Source organism: Hyposmocoma kahamanoa, unplaced genomic scaffold (assembly GCF_003589595.1).
Source record: "Hyposmocoma kahamanoa isolate Upper Pololo Valley unplaced genomic scaffold, ASM358959v1 202, whole genome shotgun sequence".
NCBI lineage: Eukaryota > Metazoa > Arthropoda > Insecta > Lepidoptera > Cosmopterigidae > Hyposmocoma > Hyposmocoma kahamanoa.
In genome coordinates, this window is record NW_020653726.1 from 5396451 (window position 1) to 5418777 (window position 22327).

Genomic DNA, 22327 nt, shown 5'->3' on the forward strand with positions numbered 1-22327 from the left:
CGTATTTGAAAGCCTCAAATGTAGAGCTGATGACCCATCTTTATTCTTCTCGATTCTTTTTTATTTCCAAAAATCAAAGAATAACTTAGAGGTTTATGCTTTACAAGTCCGGAAATGGCGGTGAATGGGTTCCACGAAGCCATTGAAGAGGTCCCTACGGAAGACTGGTCCCACTGCTTTCACAATGCTTCCAACAAATGCAAAAGTGTGTGATTAGTGAGGGCCAAACCAGCAAAAAGTCGTATGTTGTTGGGTTACCACTGTATGCGGCGGATTATAAAAAAATGTGAATAAAACAAAAACTATAGTAAAATCATTATATCATAATAACTATTTGAAAATCTAAAATTAGAACAGTCCTATCAAATTTTGGTCACTTGGGAGATGTGTTTGTCATAAAAATAGATTGTAATTTAAATACTTACCGGCTCCTTGAAGGTTATGTCTTTCCAATTAAAAACTATTATTATGTTTTAAAGCTAAATTTATGTGAACTGTCACTAATTATTATTGTAATTAACTACTTTACTTGTACTTTAAACCACAAAATTGTTTGAAAACATTATTTCTAGTACAGAATATGCGCAACAAGTTTTCAGTCGGCGAATCGTCGTAACGTTGGAGTTGCGACACGTGATTGGTTGAGCGATCGCAGAGTGCTTCGTCGCATAACATCGTATGTGTAATTACGACGGATTGCGCGGGAACGGTTTGAACATACGACAATGTGCTATTCAAAAACTCGACAACGGCTAACTTTTTTTCAAGTTTTGTTTTACGGGGTAATTTTTAACGTGTCATTAAATACGATACGCAAAAAAACTGATTTTACATAAAAGATTACTTTTGACTGTATGCTTGGGACGCGTTGATATACTACACAATAATAAAGTATTCTTAAAGCAAAAAAGAAAACAAAAAGCAACTAATCGGTTGTGGTAATTACAATTCTAAGCTTCTGTAGCATTTAAATTGTTTAAAAATGAGTTTTAAGTTTCGATTTCATAATATTTGCCGTAATACATTTTTTCAATTCAAAGAGTAGTTCATTACTATATCGGGGAACCAGGTACGCCGCACAGTGGGCTGAAAATGATCGCTAGTGGACTTAGGGATACTTGAAAATTAAACAACTCCTTTTATAAATATGATGATGGATATTGATTTTACTCACCAATACAATCATAAACTGTCATGTGAATATTTTCGATTGACACAGTAATTTTATAGTTATAAGGCTCTGAAACTTTTTTTGTATGGAGAAAAAGTGAAATTGGGGTATATCTCTGAAATCTCAAATTTTTTCAAAAAATAATGTATTGATCCATATAGTTGGAGTCTCGAGTTACCATAAAATATATATCTGCACTTGCGGTTCAGTGCGAGTTTTGTAATATAACGGTCTGGGTTGAAAATGTTATAAATAAATAAAAAAAAACAATTCCACACCCATGGTGTAAAGAAGTAGGGCTATGTTGAGTGTGTGCGTTATTATTATTATTATTATTATTATTATTTGTCATAGTTTCATCCGCAGTATATACATTGACTTTTTAAATTCTTTGGTTGTATATTATTATTAAAAATAAAACTTCCCTAGAAATAGAAAAACTATTATATCATGCTAAGAAGTTCCAAAATTCAAATAGGATTAACAAAGCACTAAATAAAATCACTAAATAAGAATCGTGGTGTATAATAAATTAACAAACCAAACAGAACAAAAATTTGACAGAAACATATCGAGTTTAAAAGATGACGACAGACGATGATGACGACTGACAGACAATACCCAAATAGCAAACGCTTTTAACAATTTCTTTCAACAATTGCATTTCAAATATCAGCAAGTTTACCTAAGGTTTTGTCAATATCGACATCTGTCGATATTGACTTCATAGTTACTTCAGCATATTCTTTAAATTTTGTTATATTTATTGTTTGTCCCGAAGAAATGACTTGCAAAATTGTGGCAAACCTTTTAATTAAATTTTCATCAACACCTGTAATGATGAATGAAGCTGATGTTTTATAGTTTGAGAAAAATCGTCTTGCCGTATTTCCATCATTCGTTGTACCATGACGTTGTTTAACAACATCAACCACTAAACCAATTTGAACTTTAAAGGCGTCCTGAATAATTTTTTTTCTAGTTTCCAGAGCGGCTTTTTGTTCACCTTTCACAACCCACGTTTTCAAATCTAATCTATACGCTGTGAAGAATACACTCCATCATACGTATTCACATACCTATGCAATGAGGATAGACCATATTTATATAACTCGGTATCTATATTTTTTGATGATCTAACTCGTTTATTTCTTTGGGAGACGCTTTACATATATAACATCGTTGCATTGATGTTTCACTTAAAATTGCTGTGGCTTTACCGTCTATCATAGTAAGCAGTAAGGAATGAGTAATTGCAACATCTTCTACTTTTGTAGTCTGCAGTTGGTCAATTTCAGACTTTTCTGATGTCTTTTGCTGTATTATGGTTGCTTTATTCTCTTTAAAGAATCTAAAAAATAGTGGGCGACACATGTGTTGAATTTGGCGAGTCGTTTTCCCAAATCGTTGATTCTCCAGAAACTAACTTGATGGGTACTAAACTTCCCATAAATACGCTGAAATCATCTCCATTATCTTCCGTTTCTGATTCTATTGTTTGCTTATATGAAACTTGTATTAGTTTCATTTGTTTACAATCGTCATTTAACGGTATAGCTTTTAATAATCTGCTTGCTGTCAAATCTAAGAGCGATCTCTGTTAGTGTAATCTCCTCTTTAGGTGGATAGCACGACTGTTTTGCTTTTTGGAGTTTAAAGTAGGAAGGAAATATATGCACACCTTTTTCTGCAACACTTTTTCTCAATGTATTATACTGCCACTTGGATAGTTTTAGTGATACAAACAAACCTAAAGCCTCATCTGCATCAAACAACGGTTTTTCAGTTTTGTTACTAATTACAAATTAGTTTTTAATTAGTTTAATTATAATATAATACATTCTTTTACTTTTTTCACATCTTGTGGATTTTTAAGCAAGTAATCAACGATTTTGGCAATGTCACCATGACCATCAGCTTTTCATTTCATGGAATGTACGTACGATATCTCTTCATAAGATATTTTTATTGTGTTATCAATATTCTCAGCGCGACTCTTTTTTTGTTTAGGCCCTAAATCACAGAAAGGTTTTCTTGGACTCAACTCAGTATAGGTTCCAACGCTTACTTTTGATTATGTTGTAAATTGTGCTGATGTAATAGGCGTGATCGTAGATGGTTCGTTGCTTTGTTCTGAAGCACTCCTAACATAATCGGGCCATAATACATCTGCATCCAACCATTTACTATATTTCTTTATAAAATCTTCTTCTCTTCTATTAGCACTGAGTCAATTTCTGTGAAGATTAGAACAATATGTTGCACAAAACGCTTTCAACTTTTTGATATTGTCTTCGCTTAAATTTTTGTTTAAACTAGATTTTATAATAACAAATAATGCCGCAGCATTTTTAATATTGCCACTTTTTTTTAGTTTTACAAACAAATCTAGGTTAGTCATCAATTCACCAACCATTTTTTAAAACTTCCAAGAAAAGGATATTATTTGAAAATAAGTAGTGCGTTTCTTACGAAATGTAATCACGTTCTGAGAGAAGTTTACTCGAATGGGACAAACTGACCTAATTACTACCTACTATTATTCTAACTTGACCACAATTGTCAAAGATAAGCATATTTCTTAACAACTTTGATCTTTTGTTTGTGTTTATGATAATCTCCCCATTGTTTACACGTGTGTTTCTTAGCAAAACTAGTGACATTTTAGGGTGATGAGACTGCTGACTAACTTGAGCGGTGATTGTTCGTAGGTATGCGTCTTGATATTAATAATGTTATTATCTTTTTGATTGGCATTAATTTTATGTGTGCTATCTTTTCTCGTGTCGAGAATGTACCGCATAATATCGAAATTAAAATAAATTACGTCAAATCTTAAATATTTCTACAAACATTTTTTAAAGTGTTATTACTCAAAAACTATAACTACTAGTTGCTCCCCGTATAAAGATTCCAATAGTAATCCTATTACAACAGCCTATATCACTCGGGGATGGTGTAACTTTCTATTAATGAAAGAATTTTCTGAATCGGTTGAGTAGTTCCAGAAATACAAATATTCAAATTTACAAAAATTTACCTCTTTATAATATTGGTATAGATGAAGATACGAAAAAAGTTCCAGAACATAAAATTATCATATTGACTAGTAGTATCCGATCCTAAAAATTTCAAGCCTTAAGTCCACACTTTTCGAAATCAGCCCACGCGCCGCCGTCCGTCCGTAAAAAGCGAGATAGAACTATACAACAAATAATACGAAAAAAAAAGATAGGTTCCCACCCTGAGAACATTCAAAAAGTGTTTATCAATTGTGGCCATCAGCGCAAAAGTAGTGTGGGTTATTTCTACGTCTGTTTTTTCTCATTCTACTTTCTATTACTACAACCACTTATTTAAAAAAAATTCACGATTTACATCCGAAAGATCGCGAAAACGTAAGAACTCGTTAATTATGAAAATATTGCTAATTGCATTCTGAATTATTGATTTTTTTAATGCATATATAAGTTGATTTCATTTTTTTAAATATATCTGAGTAACTTTAGTACCTATTTTTAAAGTAACAATTTTTCCTTCATTCGTTAAATATTTTTATACATTTTTTTTAAATCCCCTTTGAATCAATGAATACCGAAGCCCTTCATTATTAATCGTACCTCTAGTAATCGTATATCTAGTAGCAGTAGAGCTCCTTGTGAAAGAGTTCGTCCAGAGCAGTACTGCCTATCTATGTGATGTCTCAGTAATGTGAGGTTTGTTGTGTTCGGGTTTTGAAGGACACGGATGAGATTTAAACTACAGGCACATAGGACTTGTCAACTTTATGTAAAGTTATAGGTAAAGTGGCAGTGGCTCTTATGTCTTTGCGATTAAAAGCTCAGAATGGCACTGCAACTGGCCCAGTACTCTCGTTCTCCGTTCGACATCCATCCAAAACAATTGCTGTCAAATTAAAAGACGCATGATGCGAATGACGCTTCATACTTCACATTATGTTTTAATTAGATCGAGTATTGTTTATTTCACTGTAATAAATTATGAGAACGAGAGTAGACCCCCTGTCATGGACTGGCGTGTCGCTTACCACCAGGTTCACGGCTTGTTCGTCTCATTACTATGATCAAAAAATATACACTCCCGGACACACAATTCGAGCCACCTTGCATTTTTTCCTTAAAGTGCTAGAATATAAAAATATACTTAGTTATCATCGAAGAAAAAGTTTTCTCCGGTTTTTTAAATTCAAATTTTCAATAAGGACTTCAGGAAATGACGTTTAGTTAAATGACCAGATTCAAAGTCGCATAATAGCATTTTTGAGGAATCAAGCATTGTTTAAGCTAAGCATTTAATATTGAAAATGCAAGGTGCCTCGAATTATGCGTCCGGGAGTATATTTTCTTCACATAGCAGAAGTAAAAGTACGTGAAAGAGTATTATTAATTCTATTATCTAATTCTGAAAATAACTTTTAAACAAAATTGCGTGACGAAAAAGGTTATTGTCGTCATACTGTTTGTGACGTATTTTGTAATTGCGTCTTTGTGTACAGGCAGCTACCGAAATAAGTATTACAATGAATAGAAACACATGGAGTTGGAATATCAATACAGATATCCCACCGTTGGTGTAATAAGGTCACATCTGCAAAATGAGACGATAACTTTCTATGCTTAAATATTATTTCTAAAATTGCACATAAACATAATTTATCTAATGTACTTTGTATTATTTTTATGGCGTGCATGTGATAAAAGTAGTTTTGATGTATGATCACATGTCGCTTTATTTTTCAGTGATACAGGGTCAAGAGCACGTCAAGCTTGACACTTAAGAGTTGATACTACCTCAGCTCGAATGTAAATTTTTCCCATACTAATATGGGCCGATCGGCAGGGACGCTGGCTTTATTTCAGAATTAATTTTTTTACTAACGAAATTAAAGACATTTGAAAAATGTATATCGTATAGTATAGTAAATGTATACGTATTATATTTAGTTCAGTTGATATGAAAAAAACATTGGTTTAAGTAAAGTTTCTATTGAATGTAGCCGTTTTCTTGTCAAATTTCGAGGTAAGTTTATGTATTTTCTATCGCGAAAATTTTTAGGTATCGTGTTTTCACACCGTATAGTAGTCAGAGTATATCTAAATTTTACTTTATATTTTTTCCAAAGTGATTGGTTCAATACTTTCACTGTTATGCGGAATCAACCAAAGCCATTTGAGGTTGTATTGACTCTTAAGATTTAAATTCAACTATTCCGCTTACGATAAGAACGGTCCAAAGAACAAAGTGTCAAATTGATTTGTTCTTGACATATTATATTGCACGTGCACAGTCCCCTCTTTGTCGAATACTGACTCAAATCAAAGCACTCTTGTTTTATAAGCCTGAATGTGATATGTATCGGGATGGATGGAAGACCATCTTAAATAATTGTATAATGTTTTGCGACAAGAATGAGTGCGAGTCCACCTGTTCATAAATATTGCCTTCCATATCATGTTTTTTGCTCTTATTATTATTGTTTAGTTTCTTTATTTTTTTTATTATTATAGACAATGTTAGATTCTCGCCTCTCCCATGGCGGAAAAGATAATTATTATTATTATGATTGTTCTTGCTAATTACTGTAATTGGATATGTGTGTTGTAATTAGAATAAAGGAATAAATAAATAAATATTAAACATAAAATTATGTTTGTCAGTCCGAGCCAAGGCGAAATGCACATCGTTTTTTTGTTCTTATCGCAAGGATATAAAGCTTTCTCTGACCGGTCAAATACGTATCTGCATCGATAAATGTGCTGACTGCCAAGTGTACTCGCTCCTTAATTCCTTTTGTAAATTTAAATATTCTTTCGTTGTAACTAGTCTTCGTTGCAGTCTGTACTATGCACTCTCTGTGAACTACACAGCGACTCTGTTCAATCTACGTGGCGGGTTGTACATGCGGGTGTCTCACCACCCGCATTTCTGCTATCCTATCCACAGTCGCATTCCATGTACACGGTTGACGGACGTGCGATGCGCAACGCTAGCGAGCAATCGAATATCAAACAATAGACGTGCATTTTGCCGATAGTGTTTTAATTTTATTTGACTGTTTTATCGAGAGTGTTTGTAAATGTTTTATCAACTTGAATGAAAATTTTGTGACTGATTGCACTGCACTATATTTAGTAAGCATCTTTATTTTACTTTTTAAAAATGAGGGTACAATTTCTATTTTGCTAGGTACTTAAACAAAATAAAATAAATTATGTACAATTTATTAAGAGTGGCATATTTCAAAAATGATACGCAACTTTTTTCGAAAGATTTGAATAAACTTTCACATTAAGACCTAGGTGACCTAGAAAATTTTATGAGGCGTAATAGAGCATCAAAGAAAAAAGCGTTTTGTTATCACGGTGGATATAACTATGGCTATCATGACTTGAATTTAGTGACGTATTTTTTAATCTATCATCAGTTTAATATTGCCGTATAGTGTTACAAATTAGTAATTTACATTTATGTTTTTCGAAGTTTTTATGGCTCTTAACGCATGCTCTGATTTTCCTTACATACCTTATTTTAATTATATACCTCAATATACAATCGTTGAAATTCAGGTACGTCTCTTTTGATTTCGTTCTCGTAAAGTAAACAATTAACAGAACAATGCAAAATAATAACACCTTTAATATTTTAACCAATAATTAAATCAAGCACTTTTTAACCGTCTTTAAAAAAAGAGGTTCTCAACTCGACTGCATTTTTTTGTTTATTTTTTGTGTGTATGTTACGCGTTTGAGTACCTACTCCGACATATTTTGTGAACCGATTACGATGATCTTATTTTGTTGAAAAAGGATACCTCAATTGAGTTCCATTTAAATTTGAAGAAAATATTCCACCCGTAATGGTGGCAAATTTCGAAATGAATGGGGTTTATTGAATTCCACTCACATTCAAAACTTGGCATAAAGATGTAATTCAACAACTTTATAGGTCTTTTTTTTATAAAAATATTATAATTTTTATTTACAAAGGAAAGTGATTTTGCAGCATTAATGAAAACTGTAATAGAAACTTACTCATTAAACCAAAAATTAAATTCATTTATTATCCTAATGTAATATAACATATAAAATTTTTATAATCATATACATAAATGTAACGAAAGCGGTATCCATAAAAATAAACAACGTTAAAGTAACAATTTAAACTAATAAATAAGGACAGTAGGTAATATTTACCACAATTCTAAACTAAATTAACACAAAATCGGCAAAAAAAGTAATAAATCCTTAGGGATAGTGCAATTACGCGTAATTATGAGTTTCCATTTCGGTAATTTAGTGGCCAAATCAAATTCGTGTATATGTCGTGGCAACGAAATTAAAGTAAGTAATTTACAGGAATCTATTGTTACTAGTCCGTAGACAACATAATTTAATGCTTACTGTGCAAATATGAAAGTCTTAGCCATTGAAATAACAAATAACCTGTAAAATTTGGTTTAGGTCAGATACGCACTTTTTAGCTATGCTGTAAACGCGTGTTTACACTATCTCAGACGAAATGTAAGTCGAGTACGCATTAGCATTCCAAGCACATATAATCATTTACAAATTGTTTACACAAACGGAAGGAAAACACCCAAAGGAGTTTATTTACTTTCCAATGACACAATTTATCACTTTGCATCCCAGTATTTATTGTCTATTCAATGGCCACTTAAATTATCCTTTAAACAATTATTACTGTTGTTTGCCGCCTTTTAATAAATCAAGACGTGTCGAGGAAAATTTTAAGTAGTAACGTTCATTAAAAATGCTCGTAGAAATTGATTGTTTGTACGTATGTTTTCTGTTTGGTACACTTTGCAATTTAAATCAAATTGGAGAGTATTTACCCTAGTAAATTAAAAGCATTTTTATTCTTGAACTATAACTTAGATCCTAGTAAATCACATTTCAACTTGAAATTAGACAATATTTTCGTACTTCTTATTTTTCATACGTATCGTGTTTACAACCAATGTTAAAAATTTTAAAATCTTATCACTTCCTGAGTTGGATGACCTAACGCTACTCTACTGTCCATATTATTCTCTACGGTACCTGATTGTATTTTTTATTGACAACTTTCTCTTATAACAGCATACGTAATAATATTCCGTTTATAAAGTGACTGATAAATATTTATTATTGTAATGGATAATATTGATTTACTCACTCTAGAAAAATTATATGTTGTATTATTTGCTTAACGCTCCTCGTACAGTCAGATGTCTTACAAAATAACGTCGGAAAACGCGAATTCAATCATACCTATAAATCTCTATTTTAGACTCCGAGTTGTATAAGGATACAACTTAAAAATAGCAAATATCAAACGGGACAGTGGCTCAAGTAATTGAAACTGATAATATTGCTACAATTTTTGATCCAAAAACTATGCCAATTCCAGAAAATTTATTTGAAATGCAAATACACTAATAATAATCTCGGTACAGAGTACTAAAAAAACCGATCTCAAAATTTCGTGGAATTCCATCGATTTGCCAAATTTTATTTGAATCGGTTACCGAAAGTGTGCGAAACCGGATTCAACCCCTAGTTTGCCATCCTTAGACGTGGAATATTTTCTTAAAATTTTAATGGGACCTATATTGAGGTACTCTCTTTCCAATAAAAAAAGAATCATCAAAATCGGTTCACAAATTAGTTATCGCGTAACATACAATAAAAATACAGTCTAATTGAGAACCTCCTCCTTTTATTGAAGTCAGTTAAAAAAGAGTTTTATGACGCACTTGTAACGAATCCCATCTGCCACTGTTGAAATCGGTTTGCGATATTACGTTCAAACTTTCGAAATTTTAGTAAATATGCCACTTGAGACAGAGATTCTTTACCGTCTTCTCAAATCTTGAATATAAAATGTAATATTCCTCCCAGCATTGAAAAAAATAAACTTTTAATTTTTATTTAGATAAATTAAAAATTTAAAAAAATATGCATCGATCATAAAATCTCTTCCAGCTGTACTCGCGGCGAAGGAGATCAGATAAATTTAAATATATATATATTATAACAATAGAGTAATTTATAATATTGACAACGATGAAATCGAATGCGGAGGCAAGCTGGCGGGCGGAGATCCTTCACCCGGTTATGACGATCCCTTCCAACCTTAACCTTCGCTGCAGATCGATAACAAGCCAGTCGATAACATGGTATAGGAAAAACACTACGTTACGTTCGTGCGAAATGTTAGTTATGTGGTTATATATAATAATGGTTTTAGTCGCCTGAACTGCTAAAGTGTTTTATTTAAGATTGCAATAACATTTTACTTAGAGGCATGAAATACAATACAATCTTTCAGCAACATATCAAATGTGGGTTAAAAACTAAATATGTATGCCCTGAAAAGGGATTTTATTGAGTTGAATTATTTTCGTTGATGGTTTAAATTACTTTGACCAAAATCTGAATAAATTAAAATTGGCAATTTAATATTATAATTTACAATATAAATAAAATAAAGTAGTTTAGTACAGTTTGTTGTCAATCGCTAATATCGGGCCTACAGTACTTTGAAACAATAAATGGAGTCAAAAAAATATGAATAAAGAATAAAAATGTGAATATATATATTTCATTAAACTGTATAATTAACATTCGAGTGATGTTTCACGTAACGTTTAAAAATGATATTTATGTGAGTAAATTTTTTTTACTAAGAAAATAATAAATATATTTCGAGTGCTTAGACTTTCGCGATTGCTACATATTGGAAATAAAACTATTATTTCGGATCTAAAATGCATATATATATATTTTTGTTTTTCATATTTTGCAAAATACCTTTTACGCATTTGCTAGCTTGATAAGTAATTAAGTACCTATCTACATATCTGCAAGATATTGAACGCATTGAAATCAAAAACAATCAGCGTTCTTTCTTCTTCGCGTTTATTTTTCACGCGTTTATCTGTAATGATTTAGAATTACAAATATTACCAATCAACATACATATAGAGAAAATTTAACCATTGGATCGGAAATACATTTTTCTTTTTTTTTTGTATATATTACACGATTACTCCAACATTTGTCAACCGATTTCGACGATTATTTTTTGTTGGAAAGAAGTTGCCTTAGTAGTGGTTGTATTCAAATTTGAAGAAAATGTTCCACCTCCAAGGGTGGCAAATTAGGGGATGAATCCAGTTTACTGAATTTCACTCACTTTCCGTCAACTAATTTCAATAAATTTGGCAAACAGATAACAGTAATTCCACAAACCTTTGATATCGATTTTTAAAAAGAATAAGCAATCACAAAAAACTACGTGGTCTGAGACCACTTGGATTCGAATTGTGTTTCAAATGAATTTACTAAATTCTTGATTTATCATGTCCCTGGTATGAATGTCAGCATTCGTTTATTATGGATTGTTTTTATTATTTTTTAATGTTTTTATTATCTCATATAGTATTTTATATCCTCTATGTCGTGAGGCAAATAGGTATATAGAATAACTTTTGTAGCAGTTGAGCTCCTTGTCAAAGAGATCGTCCAGGGAAGTACTGCCACCTTACCTATTTCTGCCGCCTAGCAGTAATGTGAGCATTACTGCGTTCCAGTTCTGGAGGATAAGGGTGCTGGTGGAATTACAGGCACATGGGACTTGTCAACTTATGTCTCAGAGGTGACGGGCACAGTGGTATAGCCCCTCAGGTGATTGCGATTTAAAGCTCAGAGTAGCATTGGAACTGCTATAGAGAGACGTGTCGCATACCATCAATCGCACGACTTCTTCGTCCCGTCATTTGCTACCTCAAAAAAAACACTTAAGATTTATAGAAAATGAAACTATTTTTACGGATTTTAATCGCGTATATTTGTTTTTTTCAAAGTCAACCGTGACCAAGGGATCTGTAAAGGGCCCGAAACGATGGTTTGTTTGAAAAAACAAATATACGCGATTTAAATCCGGAAAAATAATTTCATTTCCTATGTATAACAATAGCGAAAACCTAAGAATTTAAGAATCATTTTTGCCAAAATGCATTTTATTACCGTATTGTCACTGCAATTCATTCTTTAGTAGTTTGGTAGCCTTGGTAGTTTATTACATTATTTAAATTTGTAACATTAACGGCAAAGTATTGATTAGCAGTGCAATAGATCACGTATTTTGTATTACGATGCCATGTATTAACGCAACACGTGTAAACATTATGTCTCTTCGCTTTACTGATAATTATTAACATATTACGTAGGTATTTATAACGAAATAAATGATATCGCCTCTCTCCGCTAAATAGTGATTCTGAAATTTTAGTAAATATTATGTTACCCAACTTTCAAAGGCGTGAAAGGGTTGTAACCCTAACAACCGTGATCACGGCAGTAAAACAGGAAACTTCCGGTCCACAAATTTATTTAACGTGAAGTAAAAGGCAAAGTAAAGAAAAAACTGTAACAAATAAAAGGTAAATGTAGAAAAACAGCACATTAATAAAAAGACACTCCCTAACTTAAGCCTAAAATTGGTAGGTGTTAAATTTAGGCACTTACCCCTTATCGGGTTGTATTTATGTTGAATTACAGATAGACTGTGATTCGCTTATTATGGTCAATACCTGATTTACATTGATTGTATTATGGTTAAACTTGAAAAGAATTTAAAAAATTAGACAATTTGATTTAGTAGTATCCGCTATCGCGGTCAAGCAGGGAGTGACCGTCGAAAGAAATAAAATCAGAATGCGAAGGAAAATGGAACAATTCAAAATTTTAAATTTAAATATGAGTAGAAGAAGAAAAACGATACGATACGAATGGAGAGAGGCGATACAAAAAGGTGGGATGACGGTGTAAGGAGGTCACACCGTCACAGGCGTAACCGTTAATCGTCATAGGTCTACCATTATTATGTACTGCTCGATTCCTTGGATGATTTAACTGCCTCCGTGGCCGAACTGTTACGATGCCGGACTGCCACGCAAGTGTCCCAGGTTCGATTCCTGGGCTGGGAGAAATATTTGTACGGCCTACATTTATTTCTCTCGTGAGTCCGGGTGTAATTTGTTATTATCTATGTGTGTCTCTATGGCACCCGTGATACAGGGTTTCCCTAGGCTATGAGTGCTAAAAAAATGTGCAAATTCCTCATGGAAGAATGTCTTAAGTGGAGTTGGGCCAAAAGTGTTTATTGCTCCATTAGATGCAGAAAAATATAACCCACATCCTTTCCAATTCTTGTAACTGTATCGGCTAATGTTGTCGATAGAGTTACAAGAATTGTAGAGGATGTGGGTTATATTTTTCTGTATTTAATGGAGCCATAAACACTTTTAACGTAACCTTATGCCATTCTTCCATGAGGGTGTCAAATGTACATCGATGTAACAAGTTTGACGACAGCTATATCTCAAGTAACGAAGGACCAAACGGATAGTACGTTACCATAAAGCCTGAAATACAAGTTACTAGAACTTGTCAAGCTAACAACTATATCATTGAAAGGAGCTGTGATATCGCAAACAGATAATAAAGAAGCAAAAATTCGAGAGAAAAGGTTTGCTTCCCTCACAAAATTGCATAAAATTCTACTTTCCACTTCATGTATATGTGCATACATGTATGAGCGTGTGTTAAGCATTAATTACTCTGCACAGAGTTTAATGAAGGTTTAAAGCACTTTTATCTATATTGTATTGATTATTGTCAAAGACAACCGTGTCCGAATTTAAACTTTGTCATTCTGGCGATTTATCCTCCTCATTCATAATATACGAACCGAAACAATAAGATAAATTTTATAAACCATTATATCGCACCATGCGCATTGGTGTCATAAAGCAAAATCCGCTAATTGAAAACTTTTCAGGAAAGAGGAAAGATTCTACAAACAGAAGTTAGTCGACAACATATTTTTAATTAAATAGGAGAGCTATACAATTTCACATGTACACAATTTGTTTCATGTAGTTTGTATTATTTGTATGACTATCATGTGATAAAAGCACTTTTGACGTACGTACGTCAGATGTGGATTTAGTATACCAAGGATACGATATTTATATAACGTTAGCGGAACTAAAGTAGCCTTGTGATAATTTGTTTCCTATCTTGACTCGCCCGAACTTCATTCCGGATTGTAAGAGATATAAATATCATAATGAGCCAAGACAGTCAAATGAATCAAATCTTTAATTAATCATTCGCATTTTCGGATCCAATTTGTGAACGAATTTTATTCATTTATATTTCGTGTCTTGTGTCAACAATTGAAAATATAAATAATATAAAGGCATAACAAATAATCGAAACATTCGTATCCCAAATATAACAATCATCGACGAATTTACTGAAAGTTTGCAAGCTGTCTTTTCCCAGACAAATCGATTGGTCTAATAGCTAATTTATACTCCTACGCTAACTGCAAAAGACTTGCAAAAATCGAAAAGAGTGACAAAACTTGATAAAAATCGATAAAAAGACGAAAAATGGTTTTGGCAAAAATAACCACTAAAACTTCGTTTAAATTTTCTTTTGAAATATCCCTTATACTTGTACAATAATACTTTTAGTCCACAACTTCGATGACTAGACAACTAATCACTTAATAACGTCATGCAATGCAATAACCACAAGGAAAGCCAAACATACTTTTCAAGGTCTGGAAGTACTTTACACTTGAACAGCTTTTAAATCTCTATTATAGCACAAGTTCGACCGTGTATGAAATACCTTTGCCTCCTCTGCGCTATACCAGTTAGCTGACTTGGAACCGGTGGAGTAATAAGCAGAGTCGACAACAACTCTCTTGTCAAATCGAGACTACAAAATCTCGATCGCCTCAGAAAACTGACCTGTTTGTTTTAGAATAGAATAGAATTCATTTATTACGACGCCACAACACAAAAATATACAGAAAAAAAATAAAAACAGAAGTAAAAGTAATACAGAAAGTAAAATAACAAAAACATAATCCAATTTTGAATAAATGCCATGTATGCGGCTGTGGCGTATGTAAAAGGATCCACTCAGCTAATGTAAAGACTATGACGCTGATTTTCAGTGGACGCTAAGACCGTTTTCTATCGGATATATTTCAGAGAGTCATCATCAACCCATTTACACTTGCCACTGCTGGACACGGATCGTCTCTCAGGCGAGGCTTTAGGCCATAGACCGCCACGCTGACCCAATGCGGGTTTTCCAAGGGTTGTGAACCTTCTTCGACGTGCAGGTTTCATCACGATGTTTTCCCTCATCGATAAGCTCATGATAAATTTCAAAATAAATTTCGCACGTGAATTCCGAGAAACTCAGATGTGTGAGCCCGAATTCGAACACACGGCCTCTTCTTGAGAAGAAGGCTCACCATTAGGTTACTACGACTTTCAAAGAGTGTACGCGGTAACTTTCAATTTGGTTCTACTGTTATCTTTTCTCTTTCGGTCAACTAGAAAGTTCGGAACTCTCCACCCTTATGTCGTTGATATGACAACCACACTCATTCGAACGAAGAGCTTTGCTTCGTCCTTCCTAATACGTAGGGCAAAGAATGGAATACACTACTTACATCTACTACTACTATTACATCTAATTATTACATCGTTGTTTCCCGCCATAGCACAATTTAGAGCTATTCAAGACTGGAGAAAAATAGACTTTAAACACAATAGTCAGATCATCATCAAGTGAAATTGCGACCAGGCGTGTGACTATTGCGTGTGGGTTACAAACAAAAAAGACGCTTGAATTGTTGTTTCCACTAGAATAATTAAGTCTAACAATGAATTATAAGAAGCAAACAAGAATATAAAAAATATAGTATTCCTTATACTATAGAATTGTAATTGCTGTGGGTAAACTTTTTCCCATTTATTGATTTTGTACGCGTCTTATTTTTTATCATATGACACTATTTGTTATTCTGCTAAAATCTAGCTGCTGGCAGTTGTGTATTAATTAATTAATTAACGACCGATGTTGACTTACTAAAACAATCATGGAAATTACTATGAATATCTATAATTGTAAGTCAATGTGAATATCTTAATTTTTACCTAGTTCAAACTAAATGTTTTTTTTGTATTTCAAATTCACGATTTTCACACATTATTCGATTTTTAATTCGGGACTTAGTCACGTATAAAACATATTTTATTTACCTCGACGTTTCGGACATATTGTAACGTCCATGGTCTCGAAGGGACTTAAGAGGCGGGTGTCAGCATCTTCTAGCCGTGCGAGTTTTTCTAGTCTATAATCGATATAAGTACTTAAAATGTTAGTAAAAAAGAATCGAAAGAAACGTCAAAGAATTAGCAGACTACGCCATCGAAGTGCTAACGCCATTAAGAGCGGTTACACACGCGATGCAGTCGCTAATCGTCTACCTCTACACACACGCTCGATTTTACGCAGTGATGCAAACTCTTATTTACTACTTCCTCAAAATAGTAAATAAAACTCGCGCTTCGACTCACCACCACCACCACCACATTGCTATGGCAACGGGGTCTATTAATCGTCTGGTGTCAATACTATTCACAATTTCTCGGTAAACTTTGAAACGACATAACTCATTTATTTGTCAAGTATTCGTAAAAACACGGAACATGTATTTTTTATTTCTATTATACAGTATGGTACTTTAAAATAGTGGTTTTTTTTTATTAGCCTTTATAATAATAGGCATTCTAAATATGAGAGCGGTTACACATGGCGACATTTGAGCAGCTATGCAAAAGCGATGCAGTCGCTAACCGTCTACCTTTACACACGCACGCGATTTGAAGCAGCGATGCAAACGCGATGCAAGCGTGCGACTGCATCGATACAAACTCGCGATTGCATCACTGCCAACAGCGCCGTGTGTAACGACTCTAAATCTTAAAATACAATGAAATGTATAAACCTATACCGTAACAATTAATGAACATAATATTTTTCACAATATAATTTTATCTTCATTAAACTTTAATCAATTTGAACAATCTGTAATATAAAATAATAAACATCGTAAGACGCAGTTTAATTAACACAATTTCTTTGTTTACAGACTGGCGAATGGATCAGAATCGACTTGAACTTGGTCAAATAGTGTTAACGTAGAAGTGTCCCTGTCTATTATTACACGAAACTACCAACTAGTGGGGACTTTGACGAGCACCGTCGCGAATACAGTGTAGAAAGTAATGACAATTGCAGTTTAAGTGAAAGTGTCTTTAGTGAAGATAATGGCGGGCGCAGACGAAACGTCCGTGTTGGGAGCGAACAACAATGTGGTACCATTACTGCCACGATCCACTGTGCAGCTTGAGTTCCGGAATATTAAATGTACCATTAACTCCTTCTCAATCAATAAGCTGCGATATGGTGAGTAGATTGTGTGATATAAATTCTGTCTTTCTTGTATAATTGTGACATATTATCAAGATTTAATTTCAAGAAAGTTGTCCCTAATAAGAAAATTTTTAGACTTGGTCGCTAGATATTTTATCTAAATACTGATAATAGTTTTATTTCAATTAATTTACAAATAGTACATGCCTATTACAAGAAGTAAATGTAATGTTACATAATAGTGCACATGCGTGGATATTCTCAAAAAAGCAACCGGCTCGAAGCTGGGTCACAGAACAGAAAGTTGATTGTGCAACAGTCTATACGAATTAATGCCATAATATTTACTCGCCCGCTAACGACTTAACCACAAAAATAAAACTACTGCACACCAAAAACCACAGATAAGCGCTGAAACAAATATTTTCAGAAACAATATACTAATATAATATTAATAATGAATTCATGATTCATGCGTATTTATGAATATATATGATATATGATTCTCTGCCATTGTTATTTTCAACATTGTCATTTTACATCGCCGTGGAATGGAATGGAAGCTAATTTTTGTAGTACATAACATAATGAAATTTATGTCAATTGTGTAACAAACAAACTAGATCCAAACAAAAAACAGGTCTTCCGGAGAATTCTTGCGGAGTATTGTGAATTCTCGCAGCTATCGAGTTTGTTACCCAATTGTGACAATAAACATAAAGTTCAATATGCTATGTACAATTTCGTTACGAGTTTTGAATTGCCTTTTGTATGGACAAAATTATTATGTGCTTTGTATAAGAATAGTAGCAATAGACTCGTTGTGAAAGAGTCAAAGTCAAAGAATCATTTATTCCATAGGTAAAATAAATTTACACTTGAAAATGTCACATTTAAGCTACTGCTCGTTCACTACGCTGACTTCCCTGAGAAGAACGAGCAAGAAAATTATCTAACATGTAGTCTTCAAATTTTTATTGAATTGATATTCAATTATATTTTGTGAAATTTTTTATTACTTTTAAACTAGTGTGACAGTGTGACCTCCTTATACCGTCATCCCACCTTTTTGTATCGCCTCTCTCCATTCGTATCGTACCGTTTTTTCTTCTTCTACTTGTTATTATTTCATTCTATTATTATTCTTATAAAAAAGCAATTTCAAACCCAATATAAAACACACAGAAAGAAATTCGTAAGACCTGCTGACTTGGTAGGCCTGTAGCTCAATTTAAAGCGTGAAACACACTGATAGCGGATGCGGGTCGGGCGCGTGTCCGACGCTGTAATTCCGTGTATTTATATGGACGACAACACATCACGCGCGGGCGCGGGACGGGCGCAGGTCGAGTCCGTTCACAATTACACCCGTCGTGCTCCCGACCCGACACGTGCCCGACCCGTACCCGTTCTCTGCGTGTTTCGCGCTTAAGAGCGGTAACCCCGTCATGGTAACAGGATTTTTTCTTTGCATTCCACCTTTGTATCGATTATAGTAAAAAGAACTTCTAGTATATATTACGCTAATTATACTAATTTGTCTATGATATCAAGCCAAACCTCACGTCATCAATGGCTTGAACCTCCACTTCCGCAAAACATCTTTTTCGCTCTTATTGTATGGACATAAAGCTTTTAGCGACCTGCTTCGATAAGTGTAGTGATTCCATTATAAAACCGGAATCTTGTTCATATGTCATTACGTGACAGAATATATGTAATATTAACCTGCTTAAATAGATTCTTGAACTCGTGACGTAGATCATTATCTGTTTATAAAACATAAAGATTATGAGGTGTATGACCTCATTACATATGAAATTCGTTGGTGGTTCATTAGGAATTTTGCTAAATGGTATGCTTTTAAAACTATTTTGATGAATAAATTATAATTATTAATACAAAGATCGAACACTAAGAAAAAATTCCTTCGATCCGACTGTATACGAACCAGAGTCTTCCAGCAAACCGTGTTTGACGTATGCCAACTAAGCCACGGAACGAATCAATGGACCTTACGAATTTTTAACGACTACGAGGTTTTTATTGACTTTTTGCCGTTGCGCCTTCTGTGAAAAACCTGTTTCTTCACTCAGCAAGCTCTCAGCTTTTTTATATTTAAATTTGCTTTTTCCAACAAACCAACGTTTTAGGGCCCTTTACAGGTCCCATGGTCATGATTGACAGAGGTGGTAAAGTCATCAACCAATTATGTCTAATATTAATGCAAACCACCATATTTTTTCCATTATAGTTACAAAAGTTATTAATTAATACCTTATTTTTAACTTTCCAAAGAATATTACAATGTACGCTACAGATGTTTTACAAATTATTTCATTTTAATTAAATTTATTATTAATTAATAATGGAAATTAAAATAAATTAAAACATTATTAATCAGTACTGCAGTCTTATGTCTGTTTGGGATTATTCATCGGAACTTCCATGAAACTACCGGCAATAACGGGAGATACCGGAAAGCCCGACGTTCTACAGTCGATTTGTAGATACTTCATTATTCTACAATAGACAGCCTCATGTTAGGCAGTATTCTAATAATTCTACATATTCAATGAACATGTGTTCACCTAGCTTTCTACATACAATTTCAATGCAGTCTTTTACTGGTAGGTTGGTGAACAGCGACTGAACGTCAAAACTGACCATGATATCATCATCAGTTAACCGTAGATCTTTGATTCCACTGATGAAATGATATGAACTTCCGTCACATGTGTAGATACATAAATAAATTATATTGAAAACTCGATTTCAATTAGGAATCATGCAAAGCAACAACTGTAATCAGAGTAATGACTGTTGACATTGAAAACTATTTTATAATAACAGAATAACAAAGGAAAATACCAGAAATTGTTGATGTCGATTTTTCCCGAACTAAACATGACACTTAAATATTGAAACAACACACCTTGATCCTTAACATCAAGATAAAAAGGTTAAAAAAAAAGGCAAAGTTCTTTGTCATCAATTTTATCCAATAGGATACATCAACTTTTTTAATTAATTATTGTAGAAAATAATCAAGTAAAAAAAAATATTAAGTATTTATTTGCAAATTTAGCAATAAACTACACGTTACGATCACACATATTTCAATGTAATCAAGACGGAAGAAGTATTTATGTGGTCTGTGGTAATCAATCTATGTCACTTGGAACAACTGTCTGGAATTTTGTTCTAAGTTATAGACTCGTGTGAAGACTCGTGTCTATTCCTTAAATAATAATCACTCACTATGGTTACACATTATAACTTCCTTTTTTTCTTTTTTGCGATATCGCTAAACTGTTACATGTTGCATGGTCAAAAAAGCATTCGTACCATGGTATAGCATCTACATCTGCCATTGGTAAAAATAAGTTTGTTTTTTGAGTCATGGCCAAATATGAGTCTCGAACTCCAGATTATTCTAATGTTATGTTCATGCTCCTACTTCATGATATCATACTGACCTCGTAATATAGGTATAGTTCGCGAAATATTGTTTGGGTTGATGAATGTTATCAACTAGAATGGCTTATCTACTGTGTTTGCATAGGACAATAAAAAAATCAGTTCTATATAAAAAAAATACATAAAGGAAGTAAACGATTTTAATACATGGGTCAATCAACTTTTTTACCGGCAATAGATTGAATTATAAAATAATGATATTTGATAATATTTGAATTGATATTATTGAGTTCTTAGGTTTTCACGATTGTTACACATACGAATAAAACTATTTTTTCGATTTTAAATTGCATATATTTGTTTTTATTGCCCGTTGCAGATCCCAGTCAGCCGTGACCGTGGGGACTCGTAAAGGGCTTGAAAGGTTGCTGTGTTTGAAAAAACAAATATTTGTGATTCAAGCCCGAAAAAACAGTTTCATTCGTATGATATTACTGTAGTCGTTTTATTTCAGTTTTATGTCTTAAGACGTGTAACTACGTTTATGATTTATTTTTATTCATGAGAAAAACAAACTTTTCCCTATCCCTGAGTCTACAATGTTACAACATTTTATATGACCTTATTACGTGCAGTCAACAACACATCAAGGAACAAAAATTTCGAATATCGCCTTCACAGCAACGGAATAAGAACCGTCAATGTGTAGCTTGATACACAGCCATCCGTAAATTCTGTCTTCAAGAACATATTCACATTCACATGGAATACTATTTCTTTTGTATCCGGTATTACCAATCATATAGAATTCATGTTTTTAACCGACTTCAAAAAAGGAGGAGGTTCTCAATTCGACTGTACGTTTTTTTTTGTTATTTATATATTATATATGTTACGCGATAACGCGATTTGTGAATCGATTTGTATAATTATTTTTTACATCATTGGTGGTCCCATTTAAATTTGAAGAAAATATTCCACCTCTAAGGGTAGCAAACTACTACGGGGATGAATGACTTCTGAGGTCGGGTTTTTAGTACTCTGTTGTGTACCTAGTTCCATGATTGAAATTGTCAAGATTTTCGCTCATTATTTGATTTTTAACCGACTTCAAAAAAGGAGGAGATTCTCAATTCGTCTGTGTGTCGTTTTTTTTGTTGTTACGCGATAATTCCGCCATTTGTGAATCATTTTTTGATGATTCTTTTTTTGTGGAAAAATTTTGATGATTCTTTTTTTGTTGGAAAGAAGGTACGTCAGGTGTGGTCCCATTCAAAATTTCAAGAAAATATCCACTTCTAAGGGTGGTAAACTAGGGGATGAATGACTTTTGAGGTGGGTTTTTTTAACCGGAGATGGTTAGGTTATACCTATTTTGACCCTTCGAGATCATGGACAT

The 22327-nt window shown here is 33.3% G+C and overlaps 1 protein-coding gene across 1 annotated transcript in view; it reads left to right on the plus strand.

The window, feature by feature from the left end:
* Positions 1-7149: 7149 nt before the first annotated feature.
* Positions 7150-22327, plus strand: part of LOC113226945 (ATP-binding cassette sub-family G member 1) — a 90544-nt gene continuing 75366 nt past the window's right edge. Inside the window, exons 1-2 of the mRNA XM_026459761.1 lie at positions 7150-7323; positions 17225-17541. Coding sequence (XP_026315546.1) covers positions 17403-17541 — 139 coding nt within the window. The 5' untranslated portion in view covers positions 7150-7323; positions 17225-17402. The remainder of the gene's footprint in view (positions 7324-17224; positions 17542-22327) is intronic.